General features: G+C 36.8%; 1 protein-coding gene across 1 annotated transcript; it reads left to right on the plus strand.

The window, feature by feature from the left end:
- Nucleotides 1-3,836: 3,836 nt before the first annotated feature.
- Nucleotides 3,837-10,677, plus strand: LOC102521078 (dynactin-associated protein). Its single transcript, XM_032470540.1, has 3 exons — nucleotides 3,837-4,027; nucleotides 7,252-7,416; nucleotides 9,689-10,677. The coding sequence occupies exons 1-3, from the start codon at nucleotides 3,914-3,916 to the stop codon at nucleotides 10,034-10,036; spliced, it is 627 nt and encodes a 208-aa protein (XP_032326431.1). The 5' UTR covers nucleotides 3,837-3,913; the 3' UTR covers nucleotides 10,037-10,677.
- The last annotated feature ends 4,049 nt before the right edge of the window (nucleotides 10,678-14,726 follow it).

Raw genomic sequence — 14,726 nt, forward strand, 5'->3', positions numbered from 1 at the left:
GGGCAGAACGTGCAGGGTCAGCATGGAGGCTGAGTCATGTCTCCGCCCTGGGAGTTGCCAAGTCCTTGCTGCTATTTGGAGCATGATATCCAACAATCTCTGTCCTTGTGATCAAGTCTAATTCCAGGTGTCAGCACCTCCCTGGCCTTGTTTGCAGTAAACCTCTGTACTTCCCTGATGTGTCCTGACGTATGTCATCAGAGTTTCTAAAGGTTCAACAGTCGCATGGTCTTTCCAAGAAATTTAACCTCTGAATTGTTTTTCTCTTTCTCTCCATCCTTCTTAGTGTGCAGTGTGGTATGCACTAGACAATTAATAAATGGCTGTAGACAATGAATGAATGGGAAGTCTGAGGGCCACACACTCTAGCCTCAACATGAGCTTCTAAAAGGTCACTTAAACATATGTGTCTCATCAGGAGAGTGATCAATCAGATAATAGTATTTAATTCTTGTAGGTGTTTTGAGGATTAGTTCTGAGGAGTGTGGTACACCCACTAAAATTGTCACAGACATCTCTGTAATATTAATAATATTACATTGACCAGGTCTTATGTCAGAGGCTGCCCAAAGGTAGCATCATTTGCTATGATCCAGCAATGGTTGAAGCTGTTCTTTTTACTTGTCTTCTCATTCCCATTTTATTTTATTAAATTTTTTTATTTTATTGAAGTATAGTTGATTTATAACATTGTGTTAGTCTCTGATGTACAGTATAGTGATTTAGTTGTACACACACACATATATATATATTATAGGTTACTACAAGATCTTAAATACAGTTCCCTGGGCTGTACAGTAGGACCTTGTTTATCTCTTTTATATATAGTAGTTTTTATCTGCAAATCCCAAACTTCCAATTTATCCCTCCTCCTCTCTTTCCCCCCAGTAACCATAAGTTTGTTTTCTATGTCTCTGAGTCTGTTTCTGTTTTGTAAATTAGTTCATTTGTGTCAATTTTTTTAGATTCCACATATAAGAAATATCACATAGTATTTATCTTTCTCTTTCTGGCTTACTTCACTTAGCATAATAATCTCTTCCATTCCATTGTATTCCATTATGTGTGTGTGTGTGTGTGTGTGTGTATTTATTTTTTGCCTACATTCTCTTCTAGGAGATTTATGGTGTCCTGTCTTATGTTTAAGTCTTTAAGCCATTTTGAGTTTATTTTTGAGTATGGTATGAGGGAGTGTTCTAACTTCATTGATTTATATGCTGCTGTCCAGCTTTCCCGACACCATTGGAAGGGGCTGTCTTTTTTCTTCATTGTATATTCTTAACCTCTTTTGTCGAAGATTAATTGACAGTAGGTTTCGAGGTTTATTTCTGGGCTGTCTATTCTGTTCCATTGATCCGCATGTCTGGTTTTATGCCAACACCACACCAGTTTTGATCATTGTAGCTCTGTAGAGTCTGAAGTCTGGGAAGGTTATGCCTCCAGCTTCATTCTTTTTCTTCAGTATTGCTTTGGCAATTCTGAATCTTTTGTGAGTCTATCCAAATTTTAGAGTTATTTGTTCTAGTGCTGTGAAAAATGGCCTGAGTAATTTGATAGGGATCACATTAAATCTATAGATTGCTTTGTATAGTATGGCCATTTAAAAATATTAATTCTTCCAATCCAAAAGCATAGGATATCTTTCCATTTCTTTAACTCATCTTTAATTTTCTTTATCAACATTTTCTAGTTCTCAGCATATAAGTGTTTCACCTCCGAGGTCATGTTTATTCCCAAGTATTTTTTTTTTTTTTGTGATTTTAATGTGATTTTAAAAGAGATTTTTTTAAACTTTCCTTTTCTGATATTTCATTGTTAGTGCAAAGAAATGCAACAGATTTCTGTATGTTAATCTTGTATCCTGCTACCATGTTGGATTCGTTTACCAGCTCTTGTAGTTTTTTTGCTCATACACATTTAAAAAAATGTCAGTTATGAGTCGGCTTACTAGCTGAAGTCTTTGTGAAGTAGTTTTTCAGAGCAATAAGAATAAAGACAAACAGGCCCCCAGGCTGTGCTTTCAGGACCAGGGAGATAAGCTGACCCCTTTCCTGATATAAGGATCCCTAGTCCCATTCCTCCTCCTATTCCTGTAAGATCTCTAGCAAGTGCCATTGGCCAAGTCCTATGATGTTGGAAGAAAGGAAATGAATCCTTCTTGGTGATCTAGAATGAATCATGGGCTTTGAGTGTTTTACCTTATCCTCACAATAATTTATGGAGTTACTTTAAAAAAAGGAATAAAGGCAGACATGCTAGTTGTCTTTAAAAATTTGAAAATTTCTACAAGCCTATAGTCTTTCATATGAAGTGCTTGGTCGAGATGTATTTCAAAATTCATAATTTCAAAAATTTCATGAAAGTTATATGATACATATACTGTATATTACACAACACCTGCTGCAGGACTGTGGTGGTAACCTGCAATAGACATTCATAGTTTTTGTAATTAAATGTATGAATAATCACGTTAAGATTATTAAATGTTAAAAATTACCCTTCTTAGTTTGGATTAACTTTTGCTGTCAAGTAAATTTGTGCTAAAAGTGCAAAATAATTTTCAGCTTTTGAAATCTTTTGGATTTTGGAATTGTGCATCAGGAACCCATAAATCAATGGAACAGAATACAGAGCCCAAAAATAAACCCATGCATTTATGGTCAGTTAATCTATGACAAAAGAGGCAAGAGTGTACATGGAAAAAAGACACTCTTTTCAATAAGTGGTGCTGGGAAAACTGGACAGCTACAAGTCAAAGAATGAAATTAGAACACTCCCTAACACCATATACAAAAATAAACTCAAAATGGATTAAAGACTGAAATGTAAGAACCAATACTATAAAACTCCTAAAGGAAACCTTAGGCAGAACAGTCTTTGACATAAATCACAGCAATGTCTTTTTTTTTTTTTTTTTTTTTTGGATCCGTCTCCTGGAATAAGGGAAATAAAAGCAAACAGAAACAAATGGGGCCTAATTAAACCTAAAAGCTTTTGCACAGCAGAGGAAACCATGAACAAAATGAAAAGACAACCCACGGAGTGAGAGAAAATATTTGCAATGATATGACTGATAAGGGGCTAAGATTCAACATATATAAACAGCTCATACAACTCAACATCAAAAAAATAAACAACCCAATTAAAAAATGGCAGAAGAATTGAATAGACAGTTTCCAAAGAAGAAATGTAGATGACCAACAGACACATGAACAGATGCTCAAAATTGCTAACCATCAGGGAAACGCAAATCAAAACCACAGTGAGATATCACCTCACATCTGTCAGAATGGCTATCATCGAAAAGAACACAAATAGCAAATATTGTCGAGGATGTTTAGGAAAGGGAACCCTCATACACTGTGGGTGGGAATGGAAATTGGTGCAGCTACTGTGGAAAAGAGTATGGAGGATTCTAATGGTTTTTAAGCGCATGTGAATTACTGAGCAACTGACCAAAGAGACTTCCAGACACCAGTTTATAGGCTGAAAAGATGAAGCCACCCTCAGATCATAGATGACTAAGAAATATTGCTCACAGTGTGGACAGGGCATTCATGCTTGCATAGAGGAAAAGCAATGACAAACTTCTACATCAGAATTTTCCCTTTGGTTGGTCCTAAAATGGAAGGCAGGTGGTGCCAAAAGGAGGAAGAGGAAGAATTGAGTAAGATTTTCAGTGTTTCCCTCTGTCAGGAGGATTGCTGAGCAGGGAGTCACAGTAAGTCTCAGAAGCAGTATTAACTTTATTGTGTTTTTCTATACTTAGTATCTCATTTCCTTCTCTAAGGTGAATCTCGTTTTAGTGAATAATTATTTACTCTTCAGTTTAATCCACCTTGCACTGATGTATCAGAGTTGATTTTCCATCAATCCTTTCAAGTATTTGTCAGTGTTGCATATATAAAGCACAATGCATGAACTGAAGAAGTATTTTTGGAGTTCAGCTTGTAGTATTGCAAGCTCAAAAATGAACAGAAAGCATGGAAAATATGCGGTGAATATTGAACACTCTGAAAACCAGGCAGTGAGTATTGTCGCTCTATTGTAATATTTTGCCTATGTTGCCATCTCACTTTCAGCGTTTAATAGCAATCTAATCTCTTTACTACAATGCAGTCAATGTCATAACTTTGCATTCTTCTTCAAAAAGAAAAGTAGCTGTGTATTAATGTTTTTGCTTCAACTTTTCATGCTATATTCTGCTATGCTATACTTTGGAAGTTATTTCATATACTTACTTATATACAGCATTAGAAATGTTTCAATGACCCCACAATATAAAATAAATTCACTTAACTTTCTGTGTTCACCATCATGTAAACATAAAGCTCCAATGGTATTTTGGTTTAGCTTTGAAGTTGTATTTTTACAATTTCATTCTTGTATTTCGTATATAATTTCTAAACCTGTCAGAACTCAGATTCCTAAGTATGTTGGAAATCCAGATACTAATCCTGGATATTCCCTTTTGACTTACAAAAGAAATCCTCTAAAAATGCCTCCTTTGTATGAAAATATGATCATTTTGTCTATTTTGAAATATTTTGCACCAAGAATCAAGCCTTTACTATGTAGTTAGAAGTGGCCTCTTTAATATCAGAACAAAGAATAAAAATGCGCTAAAAATTAAAATGGTGAGTTAAAATTCTTTGCCTGAACTGAAGAATAGATGAAATAGTTTGCCTTTGCAAGTTGGAGCTGTGGCAACTGGCCTGGATTCATCGCCTACAAAATAAGCCAAAGAAGATCAAATCCTGTTGTTCAACAAGTGTTAGTTAAATAACAGAATCTCTTGGAGGATTCCCGGTTTGCTGAGAGAAAAGGAGTTTGTCCTTTTGTGTCACCATATACAGGACCCTCCTGACGCTGTTCTCTTTGTCACTTCTGACTTTGACATTCTATAATTGGATCTTCAGGATGCTAGAATATTCAGACCAAAAAAAAAAAAAATCCCTTTAGCCAAGTATTCATCATCTTGTTAGTGTCTCTAGATAACAACAAACTTGAAGATGTCTACAAATATTATCTTAAGTACTTTTTTTATGGTGTCTGTCTGGATAGCTGACACCATTTTAATTACCATGGATATTTAAAGCATAGTAGTAAAAATATTTTTCTCTTAAGACCAAATTCAATAATAGAATTTAAGAATAACTTAAAGATCATAAACAAAAGAAAATCCATTTTAGTGTTTTGTTTTTCTGTTGGGATTATATGAGAACTTAAGTTAATCCTTATGAAATTAGGGGGGAAATCTATAGAAATTTCTTTGGTAACTATTGCTAATGCTTCAGTTGCCCATGGCCACTATTAGCTAAGGCTGACTGTCTCATTGAACATTACTCACAGCTCTCCAAGTTATTCCAATTTTGTGTGGGGACTTCACCTGTACAAGAGTCAGAGCAACCCTACCACAGGAGAAAGCTCACTTGGCTCAGTGTTTCTCTGAAGTTGAGCTTAGTTCACAGGTTCCCCACCCTTCACGTAAACGCCACATATCATCTTCCTTCTTTGAAAGGGTTGGGATTCCAACAGTGCCAGAAAATTCTGGAAAACTGGCCTGGCGAGTGAGTTTTACTTTGTTTACAAAGCACATTAAAACACCCAAGTTCATCAGCCACAGGTGAACTGAGTAATAACTAAAGCAATGGAACCAGCCCTTATGGAACTAAGCAAGGTTGTTATTAAAGGTAAGTCCAGTTTTGCTCAGATTTACCCAGTGGATAACACAGACTTTGTTTAATCTTATTCAATAAAACATAGAGCCATTTTCTTTATTTCTTTGATATAACATTTATAGAAAAACCTAACTTAGTAAACTGTTTACGGCCAAGAGTATTCCAACTTATCTATATTTAATAAGAATTATTTATGTTTGGTATTATTGATGCTATTTCCCAGTGGACCAATGACTTTATACAATTCTAGTTTGATAGTTTTATGGAACTCACTGGTTGATGGGCCAGCCATTTTTACAGCTGTTTATTAATGGGTTATCAAATCAACATGATCAGAGACAACTAGTAGTTGTAGCATAGGAATAAAGACACGGACACTATGCGAACAATGATGATAGCCAGTACTCACTGAATGCTTGCTGTACGCCAGCAACCCTTTCATTAATCTTTAATCCTCACAGCAAATCTATGAGTGAGCAGTCTTAGTATCCCCTTTTTTGGAGATGCACAGAAAGTGGCAGAGATGCCCTCGCCTCACAGCCGGTAAGTTAGTGTTATTATCCTGAGAAGACCACCCCGCCCCAGCCAATGCTGTGCTACCTTTGAGATGTAACAAAATTTTTGTCCCAGATCCATAAATTCCTAAACTTCCTCCTCTTCTATTTTCATTTTATCTTGTTCTTTTTCCTCTTTTAATACACCTCTTCCTCCAAATCTTACCTCTTTTCCTCAACAATATTTAGCAATTATTGTATTTTTAAATTATATACAAAGCTGTTTTACATCCCTTTTATGTTAGCATATGAACTTTTATTGTTGTTGAGAACTGTTTTCATACTGCTCTATGCCCAATAGGAACCCAGCAAAGACATGTCACAAACCGCACAAAGATGTGTCTTCTGTGTCCTTGTCATGGGTTCGCAAGTTCCATTGCATAGAGCATAGTGTGGATTATGCAAAGGATTCTCTTTGTGTAAGAATTTTTCATTAACGTATCATCATAGTTTAGCACAATAATATGCTATATATAGCGTAGTAGAGTAGAAATTACACTGGCCTTAACCCTGGAAGGGCTGGGCTCTAGTTCTTGCTATTATGTCATTATGAGATAATAATAGTAATAATAATAACTTCAACATATTTTTTGCTTCAATGTTCATTTCCAAAATGACCGTAACAGGTTGTACTTGATAAGCTCCAAGAACTTTTTCAGCTCTGACATTCTATTCCTTTTATGAATAGAGGCTTCCTATTATATGCTCCACCTACAGCAGCTCGGGACGTGAAAGTATTAAATACATGCTTGTAATATGATAGAGAAGATGGGACGATATACATTCTTGATCTGAAACATTGGTTAAAATATTATAAAAATTAGTTAAAATGGAATAGAATAATCTGTCTAGATTCTTTTTTGTCTTCAGAGGATGAGAAAACATCTATTTCTTTAAAAAGTTTTGTTGTTCTTTCTTTCTAAAAAGTCACACTCTTGTTTTTTTATGACTGATGAATTTAATTTTAGAAATTCAATACCACGGCTTCCTATTCACTTAATGCTTCATCTCTATAGCCAGTCACATGCTCAAATGACCAAGAAGCTCACAGCTCCGTGTGCTGGTGTCCACCTTCAAATGGCGTAACTGGTGATGTCCCTTCCAGCTTAACTGGGGTCTGCGTGAACCCGGGAGTCCTTGCACAGTCAGGATACCCACTCACAGACTTGTCCCATGCACAGGTAATGTTTGCTATAGCAGCTTTTACCCAGGTTGGGATGTGCTCAATATGGGTCTGTATTTGGTCTAATTTTTCCCAGAAAGTAATCATTTAATTCACCTACATTTATGTTAAGCATTTGCTGTATTCTCAGTATAATTATATGTCACTGTGAGGCAATTTACAAGAGGGAGGATATTTGATAACCTCTGTTTTCAATGAGGTAATATTCTAGCTGGGGACTCAGATATTCACATATATGAGAGAACATATATGAAAATAAAAGGAATAAATTAAAGTACAAATGCAAGATTGGGAAGGGGTAGGGGAACAAATATGTCAGCAATATGGAGATTAATTCACACATTAGACTCTGATGAGAGACTGGGTCATATTTAAAACTTCAAGGATCCTAATCTATTGTGATCACCTTATTTTCTTAAGCTGTTCCAGCCTCTGAGCCTGTCTGTGACTCTGTAGCTCTCTTGATTCTGACTTCTGGGGCATATGACCTTGACATAGAACCCTGGCTCTGTTCTCCATATTTTCTCCACTGACTCTGAAGACTGGATCCAGCTCTCCTTGGTTCTTGATCTTTTCTGCTGGCTGAATTAACTACCTCGGGACTGCATCTCTACATCTTCAGCTCTAATATAGAAACTTGACATTGACTATAAATTATTTAATTCTGCTTAGCAGGCTGGGTTATCCTGACTCTGGATTTCTACCTTCCATTGCTTAACCTTGCTTTAGAGGTTCAGTAGAAAGAGTCTGAGCCTTGTTTCTTGATTTTGGATTAAAAAAAATATAAACTGTTGATACTGTTACTAGGTCAATGTGAAAAAAATAAATGAACTAAAAATGGATAGAGGTAGAAAATGTTTCTTCTTGTTTGCAAAGGTAGAAAGAGATTCATATCAATCATAGAATTGAAAGAGGTCTTAGATAACATCTAGTCTGGTAGTTTTTAACCCTAACTGTGTATTAGAATCACCCAGGGATTGTTTAAGAAATACAGACGGCTGAGCCCCACCACAGACTAATTAAATGAGAAACTCTGAGGGTGGGGCCCATGTATCAGTGTCTTTTAAAAGCTTCAGGTGAGTCTAATGTGCCACTAGTGATGAGAATGACTAATCTAGTCCCATTCAGGGACTAGATTGTCCCTGAATAATCAGGGAAAATGTTTAATAATCAGGGAAAATGTGACCGAGGAAATTGAAGAGATTTGCCAAAACTCGCATTGCTTGCTGGAAGTGGCCGAGACAGGAGGATAACATAGGTGTCCTATTGTCTGGTTATGTGCACTTTATTTCACTAAGCTGCTCTTTTATAATATTTTCTTAAAGCAGTATTGTAGACTCCTCCCAGATGTGCATAAACCTTTTTGCCACCTTCTTTTCTTGAGTGTCATTTGTAGAACCCAAGATCAAAGTAAAGAAGATGATTTTTTTTCCCCTGGGGCTAACTTAGTCCTAGTGGTCCTCATTTTCCTGGCCGTGGTGACCCCTGTTCTCATTCTGCACCTGCCGCCTTGGAGCTGCTACCCTTTGCATGAAACCCTGGCCTTTGAACAAATACAGTGGCCCATATTTTGCGACATTTAGGACCTGCTCTAGTCTGTCCGAAAGGCACGAGTGTTGCATCCATTCCTTGAGGGTCTTGCTCTCATCCAAGTGATAACAAAATAATCAATCATGTTGGACAAATGAAAATGTATATAGGTTTCCAAGTACCAGGAACTTTTTGTCTTATTTTATCCTCTCATCTTTCTTATTAGGTAGGTATTGTTATCCTTATGAAAAAACTGAGGTTTAGAAAGATAAAGTTGCCAAATGCTACACATCTAATCAGTGGCAGCGCGAGAGTTCAACTCCAAAGATGCTGAACTTCAAAGCTCTTGATCTTAAAACCTGCACTATACTGCATCTAATATATACGATTGTATATACACGTACGTGTGTGTGTGTGTGTATGTATATATATATATATATATATTTTTACCATGAAAGTGTTGTTCTGCTTATGTGAAAAGACAAAAGTCCCCATACTCATCATTGGAAAATAAAATAAAAGAATATGAGATTTTGGCAGATTTTGATTTATTCTAATGTTAGAGAAACCATGCAATTACTTCTATCTGGATAAAAACTTGGACTTTAAGCTTAACTTTCTTCAGAGACATAAATGGATTCAAGTTATGCTAATGCACTAGATTATAAATAACACAAAAGAGGTGACAAATCACGAACATTTTTGGTCATTACTGATATTTTTATTTACGCTCTTCTTAGGTGAAGGAAAATTCCTGCAATAATGGGTCTCTGTGGAAAGTCTTTTTGGCTTGTCTCTTAGCCTGTGTGATAACAACAGCAATTGGAGTACTCATAATATGCCTGGTGAATAACGGGGGGAATGGCAGTCCTTCCATTGTTATCCAGGTACCAACTATGAGTAGGGAGCCTGCAGTTACCACTCCTGGAACAACCGCTACTACTTCTCAACCTACTGTGACCACCAGTTCAGCTGGACTGACGGCTACAACCACCTCAACAGAATCTACTACCTCTGCTGCATCCACTGAAAATATAGCCACAGCCACCACTTCCGCTGCACCTACAGCCCCCACCACTTCTAGTTAGCGTACAGCCACAGCAGCCACCACCGCCACTTCAAGTGAAACCACAGCTGCCCCCACTTCACCAGAACCCACAACTGCTACCACATTCATAACAGGATATTATTAGTAGATTACAGATTATAGATTAGTCTCAGCTGGCAACCAAAATAATCACGACTTCCTCCACCTCTCCCGCTGTTGCACAACTACGTTCACTTCAACTGGAGCTATAACCACTACATTCCCACTGCATCTACAATTACTGTGACTTCTGCGCAGCCTGCGGAACAGCGGCCCCCTCTCTCCTGTAATCTCCACGCGTGCATCTGAAGCTGTAACTACAGATGCCACCGTTATCACTTTGCTCTAATAGAACTACCCGAAATCATCAAAATGTTCTCTTCCACAGCAAGTCATCCTTTAGCTATTTTCGCTGCCAATTAATCTACAGCTATCTTCCCTTCACTGGCTCTTTCCCCAAATTGTAGCTGACTCTTCAATAGCTTGAGTCCATGTCCACTGCCACTCCCACATTATACCTGTAGCAGCTACCATGATGCCACTGAAGACAGTGAATAATGGAATAGTTACCTTAATTTTCAGTGCATCGACACTTAGGACTTCTAAAACTATTAAAACTGTTTTTATTTTTAAATAACTGAACACCTAAGCTGTAAGAGTCTTCTCTTGTTTCTGTAGTTGAAAATAATATAATTTTATACAGAAAAAGTAACCCAATTTGTTCATTTAGAAAGTCTTTAAGAAATTGTTATATAAAATCTTATAGTAAAATTAGCAATTTTGATTTTTGTATGTATTGGTTTCAGTTCAGAGCATTGCATTCCTCTGTAGACAAATTACACACATAAAAAACAAATTTTATATGGGGGAGATTTAAATAAGTTTATGCAGAGAAAATTTTAGAATTTATAATTTTTTCCTTTATGGTAAAGTTTCTTATGTTTTTTCAGTTTTTCTTTAGATTGTAATTACCTTTTAGGCAGCCATATTCTATTTGCATTAATAATACTGAAAGTGTATTTGAATCTCTATTTTAAAATTAAATGATTAATTTTCTGCAATCTTGTAAATCAACTAATTAAAGTCATGTCTTAAGTCCCAACTATATGCTTAAGTACAGAAGATACAGAAGAAAATGCAGATTAAGCAGTAAATTCATTGATTTAGACTCAGTTAATTTTGAAATCTTCATAATTCTAGCAGATTTAAACTGTAATTGATGATACCCCAGATTTACTAAATCAAGATCTTTAGATTGGAACATCTATATTTTAATTTAATTTAAAATAATTTAAAAAACTTTACAGATGTTTTTAATGTCCAGGCAGGTTTGAGAATCACTGGTTCAAAGGTCATAATCTAGAATGACACTAGAGCAACACAAATTCTGACTAAAAGTATTAAAAATTGAATCATGTTCTAGGTATGCAAAAAACCCCGACACTTACAGACCTAGCTATGTACACAAAAAACTTACTTAACCAATTATATATATGATCAAGAGAGGAATGTTTCATTTACCAAATAGTGAAAAAATATTTTCAAGAAGGTTTTAAATTAAAGCTTCTGTGAAAATTCTAAACCATTTGAAAAGTCTCAAGCTTGGACCTCAGTAGATACTCATTATTAATTTTTACTGATGGAGTTGTTTTAATTACATGTGCTTGGATATATTTCCATTTTAGTAAACGCATTAGTTTAGATTTCTAATAATGCACAAAGGCGTTTCCTTTCCCCTTCACTGTTTTGATTAAGAATGTCTTATGAGTTATTTAAAACATCACTGATTGGACCATTTAATCTCTGATTTTGAATTACCATCTTCTAATTCTTTCATAGCTCTGCCATCAGAATGATAAATAATCTGAAGCTTACCCATATTTGTAAATAAATACATATACAGCTTATTTTTATAAGGAATGATAAGATTTCTTTAGCCTGTAACATAATTGGTCCTTAAGAAATACACGTTAAATAAACAGATAAAAGCTAGCTGACTTGTGCTACTTAAGATTCTACATGAGAATAGACCCTTTGTATTACTTGCTGTTGTTTCCATCTGGCATATGGTAGACCCCAATAAATATTTATTTCAAATTTCAAATATTTATATTTGAAAGATAATTGTAAAGGTCTGATTCTGCAAGAGAAGAATACTTAGCTCTTAAATATTAGTATTAATAAGACACTTTAGCCCATTTTTGTTTAGAATGAATCATTTCAATTCTTTTAATTTTTTTCACAAGACTTACTTTCTACCTTTTAGTAATGTACTTTATTTTCTGAGTGTTCACAGTTCCCATAAATCGAGAGTCATAAGTTCTCATTAGTACCTAATGAAGGCTTCATGTCACTGTTGATCCTTGGAAGAGGAACCAGGTGGGGGTGATGGATGGGGAAGAAAAATAGTAATTATTAATAAACTACTATATACCAGGCAAAGATTATAAGGAATTTTCACACATTTGGCTCATATTTATGTTTCCTATAATGTTGTTTTTACCACATGGTCAGTTTGTAATCCACCATACACTCTAGTCTTTCCTCTGTTCTAAAAATATCCACAACTGAAGAAATTTTTTATGTTGCATTATTTTCCACAACTAAAGAAATTTCTATTTGTTTCTCTTCTCAGCATTAATGTATTTGCTGAACATTATTTGGAAGTTTTCTCTCTATTTTAACTATTTGGAGATGATCATCTTCGCTTGTCATTTCATCATTCCTAAAGCTGTCTGAAGGGAAGGGTGCAGTAGGGAGCTCTTGTCTTACACAAGCAGGAGGAACATCACTTTTACTCAAATATAAACCACTGGATTGTTTAATCTCATTTACCAGGCTTTATGCAGGTAAATGAAGTGTAGGTCAAATGATGTAATGACAGAGTATTCACTTTTCAAACTGTGACAACTTTTTATTTGGCGATGATGAGATGTGACCTCAGGTGCAATTTGGGGAGGGTAGAAAAACATGCAGATTCTACATTAACTGCCTGTGGAATGCACGTTATTCTCATGACCTAAAGCGCTGAATCTGGTGCTTCTACTGACATCCCCAATAATCTGTAAACGAGTAATGTTTCACAGGTGTCTTGGCTGTAAAGTCTGTGCTCTGACACCATGACTGGCTTCAGCTCTGTGCTAGAGATGAGGAAGATCTGGACACTGACCTCAAGGAACTTACACTCCAGTGGAAACCTTAACACACATACATATAATAGAATTACTGCGTGGCTGAACATGCCTTTGAACCGAATTAGGAACTCTTCTGAACCTTCTTCATACCAACGGAGTTTGAAGTCAAAGTTTCTTTGGTTTGCATTTTTGCCCTTTTTCATGCATTGATTCTATCATTCATTCATTTCAACTTATTCATGCAGCAAACATTTATTCCGTACCTACTGCATGTCAGGTTCTGGGAATATAGCAGCGAACAAGAAGAACGAGTTTGCAGCTACAGGAGTTCACGTTACAATAGGAGAAATAGGCAATAAATGTGCAGATGCATAAACAAAGAATAGTTTCCAGTAGTAACAAGTGCCAGAAGGTTGTTGAAAGTAGCAAGTGCCAGGAGTGAAGGCTGGGAATACTTTATATCAAGTTTTTTCAGCCTCAACACTGTCCATATTTGGGGTCATTTCATTCTTGTCCTGTACACTGTAGCATATTTAGCAGCATCTCTGCCCTCTCGCCACTAGATGCCAGTAGCATCTACCCCCTGATGTAACAACTCAAGATGTGTTCAGGCATCGCCAAATGTTGCCTGTGGGGCAGAGACAAAATTATCCATCTATTCGCTTAAGATGCTGTAGTTAGGAAGATGGCATTTGGGTGAGAAGAACTCCAAATATTCAAATCAAGGCCCTACGCTGGGCTCTGAACCATCTTGGCTGCAGCCCTGAGAGGGGTATGATGTTTCTACTGGGGTCCCAGAGTCAGAGCTGGTCCCACATGGCAGTGCACTGAGGCACGTTTGCCCACCCACGCACTGGAGTTTCGTCCTCCAGTTCCTCACAGCAGGACAGCGGTAGGCTCATGACTCTTTTTGTCCTCCATTCCGATTTTCTATTTTCATATCCTACTTTCCCCACCATCCTCTTACTGGGCCTGGAAACTTGCCCTAGTTTTGCTTCCATCCCGTTTTGTTCTCATCTCTGGGGATGGAATCCCCACTTCTGAACCTCAGCCTCCTAGCCTATGGCCCTGCTTTCCTTGGGCAGCCCCTGGCATGTGCTGCAGTCCTGAGCGCATGCTCTGGACACCTGCTAGGAGGCACTGCTCTTCTGGTCTGGTCCTTTTAGGATGGATAATTTGCCTGAGTCCTGCCCAGGGATGCCAGGAGCTGCTTGGGGACTGAGACTTGCCCCTTCCCAGGGGTAGCTGAGATTGTGCTCTCGTTCACAACTCTCAGCAGGTCCTTCCCGAGAAGGCAGGCCTAGTTTCTGGCCTAAGCACCTTTCTGGATTCTCCCACTAGTTACCTACTGAAACTTTATGTACCTTTTCTGTATTTCTCATTTCCTTGTCACTTATATCCAGATCTCATCATATGCTACTTTGAAAGTTTGTAGTATATTTTCCCTTCCTAGCAAAATTACAAGAAATTTAAAACATTTTTTGTGGGTGCATCACAGACATCTACAATGATTTTAGCTAGCTGCCAGACTGTACTTCTGATTACAACCGTTCTAAG

This window comes from Camelus ferus, chromosome 30 (genome assembly GCF_009834535.1).
Source record: "Camelus ferus isolate YT-003-E chromosome 30, BCGSAC_Cfer_1.0, whole genome shotgun sequence".
Lineage (NCBI taxonomy): Eukaryota > Metazoa > Chordata > Mammalia > Artiodactyla > Camelidae > Camelus > Camelus ferus.

Coding starts and splice junctions, on each gene's coding strand:
- LOC102521078 (XM_032470540.1), top strand. CDS start 3,914: ATGCATGAACTGAAGAAGTATTTTTGGAGTTCAGCTTGTAGTATTGCA. Junction 4,028..7,251: donor AACACTCTGAAAACCAGGCA/GTGAGTATTGTC, acceptor TCATCTCTATAG/CCAGTCACATGCTCAAATGA. Junction 7,417..9,688: donor CAGACTTGTCCCATGCACAG/GTAATGTTTGCT, acceptor CGCTCTTCTTAG/GTGAAGGAAAATTCCTGCAA.